Raw genomic sequence first — 4,199 nt, forward strand, 5'->3', positions numbered from 1 at the left:
TTTTTTTTTGTAATGGTTTCTCCTGGTTTTAGGGGGAAAAAAAAAAAAGACCCACAGATCTCGACTTGTATCTCCGAATAAAAGTATTAAATGTTTTCTTCTTTCTAACGGCTGCGTCCTCTCTGTGCGCACGAGGCCGGATCCCTCCCCGTGGCCAAGCAGCGGCCGCGATGGGACCTCGCGGGGGGCTGGGGGAGCAGCCCCGGGTCCGCATCCCTGTGTCCCATCCCCTGGAACTGAGCACCCTGACGGCACCCGGAGCCTGCAAAGCCACCGGCACCGCCCCTCGCCGCTGCGCTCAGCGGGACGCCCCCAGCCCTTCGGAGCCGCACGCCTGCCCCGTCTCGGGAACTGCTCTTTAATCAACTACCACTTCCACAAACAACGTGCAGGCGAGACTCCCACCACCACCGTCACCCTCCCCGCCACCGCCGGGCCCCGCCGCACCACACCCCAGGCGGCTGCTCCGGGGCACGGCAGGGGCTCGGCACCCCTCTGCCGGGCGCCTGGAGGCAGCGGGCGACGCGGCGGCCCCGCGGCGCTGCCCTGCGCCTGGAGCCCTTTGCCGAGGGCAGCTCTGGCTGCAGGGAAGGTCTGAGCCGGTCGGGGCTCCCGGCTCCTCAGCCGCTGAGCTTCAGGAGGCTGTAGATCTGCTCCAGGACGTGGGCGAAGCTCTGGTCTTTGGGGGTGCGGGAGGCCAGGGAGCCCTGGGGAGGAATGACGCCCGGTTTTACTGCATCCACCCCAGCCCCTCTGTTTCCTGTACTTTGCCCGGCACCAGGGTGAAAAATCAAAATAAACGCCAGGGAGGAGCAGGGCGGGTGGAGACCACAAGCAATGAATTCCTTTCCCACCCAGCTCAGGGCAGGACGCGGCGTTCTCACCTTCAGTTTGTCCAGGTAGGTCTGGTCCTGACTCCACAGCTCCTGGAACTTCACCAGGTCGGGAGCGCCCTTGTAAAACTCCACCAGCAGCGTCTGGGGCAGGGGAGAGAGGGGCTGCAGGGGACCCTCAGCCCCCTGCCCTGTGGCACCAGCACCCCAGCAGCACAACGGGGATGGAGAATGGGGATTGTCACCGTCAGGGGGTTGACAGTGGCACGGGGACGGGTGGCAGCGGCCCAGCCTGGCTCCAGGGGGGTTTGGAAACCCGTCCCGGTGGGCGCAGGTGGAAGTTCTGGGGGGAGGTGGTGAGGATCCGGCCCCTGCTCCGCGCTCACCATCTCCTGCAGGACGTCGTTGGTGAGGAAGCCGTCCTGGATGTAGGCCACCTCCACCTCCATGGGGATGCCGTAGTCATTGGGGCGTTGCTGGAGGCCGGGACAGCGGCGTCACCCCACCCAGCACAGCACCAGGACCCCCCCGGTGCCCCCCCGAGCCCACGGGGCCTGGGGCTGCTCACCTCCGGGGGCGGCATCACCCAGAAGGGCGCGATTTTGGACTCCACGCCGGGGTTGCCGTGATAGTACGGCCCTGGGGGGGGGAGAGACGGGGCTGGTATGAGGGGGGGGGGGGGGCACGGCTCGGGGCAGGGGGGCCGCGTGCTTACCGCAGATGAGGGCCAGGCAGGGCTGGAAGCCGTTGCCGCTGCCCTGCAGCTTGAGCTGGTAATCCATCTGCGCGTCGATGTCGTGCAGGGAGGGCAGCGCGGGGCCGAAGGGGTGGCTGTGGTACCAGCCCACCAGCGACAGCCCCCGCAGGAACAGGCTCTGGCAGATCTGGGGGGGGGGGGGAAACGCCAACACCGTTGGCTGCCCGGGACCCCCCGGCACCCTCCGGGGTACCCATGGCGGGGGGGGTGACCCTTTTACCTCCTCCTCCACAGCGCCCGCGGCCTCGGCGTCGCCCAAGCGGCTCCGGCAGGGGAAGGCTCGCAGCACCGTCAGCACTGGGGGGGAGGCGCAGGGTGGGTGGCTCTGCCGCGGGGCTGGGGGCCGCCCGCCCGCCCGCCCTGGCGCCTACGCTGCGTGTTGGTGTCCCACCGGCCCCCCAGGTACCCCACCACTTCGCTCCGCGTCAGGTGGCTGTGGAAATCCTAAAGGGAAAGCCAAAGTCAGCAGCGCGAGAAGCGTCCCCAGGCGGCACGGATCGCGCTCGTGTCCCCCGTCCCTCCCCACCCGCGGGACCCCGCAGGGAGGGGACGCACCAGCAGCAGGAGGACGTTGCTGGAAATGGCCACGTTGAAGGGCTGGAACTTGTTGATGGCGGCGAAGGGCGTCACTTCCACCAGGGTCTGGGGGTTCCTGGAAGAGCCGCAGCGCCTGGGGCCACAGGCACCCCCTGGCCCCCAGCCCTCCCCGCTGCCCCAGAGGCTCCCACGGGGCCGGTGGCTGCGTGGAGACACAGCTGGGGCCACCCATGGGGCTCAGGCCCCGGCCCCGGCGTGCCCTACCTGGCCGTGTCACGGGTGCCCAGGGTGCAGTAGCGGACGGGCACCCGGGGTTTGTTCTCCGGCCTTTTCCCCAGGGGGCCGTGATCTGCAAAACAGAGCGCCCCGTCACCGCTGCCGGGGGGCTTCCCCCCACCCTGGGGACCCTGCCCTTCCTCACCCGCCCCCGCCTGCTCCGCCAGGCTCCGGCACTGCTGCTTCTTGCTCCTCTCCTCCGGTCTCTTGGCAGCAGCCGGCTCCGGTGCGGGCGCCCGGCCTTCCCTCGCCACCTCCTCCTCCTCCTCCTCGGGCAGCTCGTCCTCCTCGCCCTCACTGGCCAAGCTCTGCGGGGGTTCGGGGAGCAAAGCGTCGCCCAGCGCCCCGCGGGGACGCCGCCGGGGTACCCGGGGGCTGGGATTTAGGATCACCCCGACCCACCTCCTCGGCGGCGGGCGTGTTGGGCTGGTGCTTGCGCAGCCAGGCGGCTTTGTACTGGTCCAGCTTCTGGCCCTTGTAGCGCACCGAGGCCCAGCCGCAGCCCGACTTCTTGGCGGGGTTCACCAGGCGCTTGCAGTGGGTGGCCCAGGCGCTGGGCGAGTTGAAGACCTGGCCCGTCTCCTGCCACGTGATGGTGCCGTCCGCACCCAGGTCCCCCACGAACTTCTTGCCCTGGGGAGCGCGGGGTGAGCAGGGAGGCCCCGGCCTCACCCCCAGCCCCGTCCCCGTCCCCGTCCCGGCCGGGCTCACCAGGTAATAGATGGAGAGGACGCCGCGGGCCGGCTCCAGGAGCCCGTCGCGGAGCAGCACGCGCAGGGTGATGCCACGGCGCGTCAGCACGGCCCCCCGGGAGCCCCCCGCCGCCTTCGCCCCGCTGTCGGGCTCCGGCTCGGCCTCGGCCTCGTCCAGCCCTGGCTCCAGCTCGTCCTCGTCCTCCTCCAGGCACTCATCTGCGCCAGGGGAGGCGGCCGCCAGCGCTGCGGGACAACCGCGTGGGGTCCCCTCCAGGAACCCTCGGGGGGGGGGGCAGCACCCTCGGGTCCCCCCCTTGACGTCCGTGGATGGGAAAAGAGGGAGCGGGGGGACGGTGACACGCAGGGGGCCTTGTCACGGTGTCACAGGCAGACCGGGGGCCATGGAAATGGGGGATAGGGGGAGAGGGGACGTGGGGGGACATGGGGACTTGGGGATGGCGGAGAGGGGATGGGGGAGAGGAGGATGGGGGGAGGATGGCAGGGACATGGGGGCTGTGGGGACATGGAGGCTGCAGGGACATGGGGTGTGGGAACATGGGGACTGTGGGGACATGGGGACCATGGGGACATGGGGGCTATAGGGACATGGGGTCTGTGGGGACATGGGGTCGACAGGGACATGGAGTCTGTGGGGGCTGTGGGGACATGAGGACATGGGGGCTACAGGGACATGGGGTCTGTGGGGACATGGGGTCCATGGGGGCTGTGGGGACATGGGGACCATGGGGACATGGGGTCCGTGGGGACATGGGGGCTACAGGGACATGGGGTCTGTGGGGACATGGGGTCCGTGGGGGCTGTGGGGACATGGGGTCCATGGGGACATGGGGACTACAGGGACATGAGGACTGTGGGGACATGGAAACCATGGGGACAGGGGGTCCGTGGGGACATGGGGTCCGCAGGGACATGAAGACCGTGAGGACACGGGGGCTGCAAGGACATGGGGCATGGGGACATGGGGACCGTGGGGACCGCCGGGACACGGGGTCAGTGGGGCCGTAGGGACGTGGGGACCGTGGGGACCGCGGGGACCTTGCTCAGCGACCCCCCAGCGCCCACGGAAGACGGGGGGGGGCG

The 4,199-nt window shown here is 69.6% G+C and overlaps 1 protein-coding gene across 5 annotated transcripts in view; it reads right to left on the reverse strand.

The window, feature by feature from the left end:
- Nucleotides 1-337: 337 nt before the first annotated feature.
- MPND (MPN domain containing) overlaps nt 338-4,199 on the reverse strand; it is a 32,696-nt gene continuing 28,834 nt past the window's right edge. The window contains exons 10-21 of one of the 5 annotated variants that reach the window (XM_035348186.1): nt 3,115-3,345; nt 2,806-3,036; nt 2,549-2,711; nt 2,392-2,476; nt 2,146-2,242; nt 1,962-2,034; nt 1,811-1,887; nt 1,549-1,717; nt 1,402-1,472; nt 1,220-1,309; nt 885-998; nt 338-707 (exon numbers count right to left, since the gene is read on the reverse strand). In XM_035348186.1, coding sequence (XP_035204077.1) covers nt 621-707; nt 885-998; nt 1,220-1,309; nt 1,402-1,472; nt 1,549-1,717; nt 1,811-1,887; nt 1,962-2,034; nt 2,146-2,242; nt 2,392-2,476; nt 2,549-2,711; nt 2,806-3,036; nt 3,115-3,345 — 1,488 coding nt within the window. In that variant the 3' untranslated portion in view covers nt 338-620. Of the gene's footprint in view, nt 708-884; nt 999-1,219; nt 1,310-1,401; nt 1,473-1,548; nt 1,718-1,810; nt 1,888-1,961; nt 2,035-2,145; nt 2,243-2,391; nt 2,712-2,805; nt 3,037-3,114; nt 3,346-3,643; nt 3,665-4,199 lie in introns of those variants that run through there. The other 4 variants (XM_035348187.1, XM_035348183.1, XM_035348184.1 and 1 more) reach the window with 4 other exon arrangements.

Source organism: Oxyura jamaicensis, chromosome 28 (genome assembly GCF_011077185.1).
Source record: "Oxyura jamaicensis isolate SHBP4307 breed ruddy duck chromosome 28, BPBGC_Ojam_1.0, whole genome shotgun sequence".
NCBI lineage: Eukaryota > Metazoa > Chordata > Aves > Anseriformes > Anatidae > Oxyura > Oxyura jamaicensis.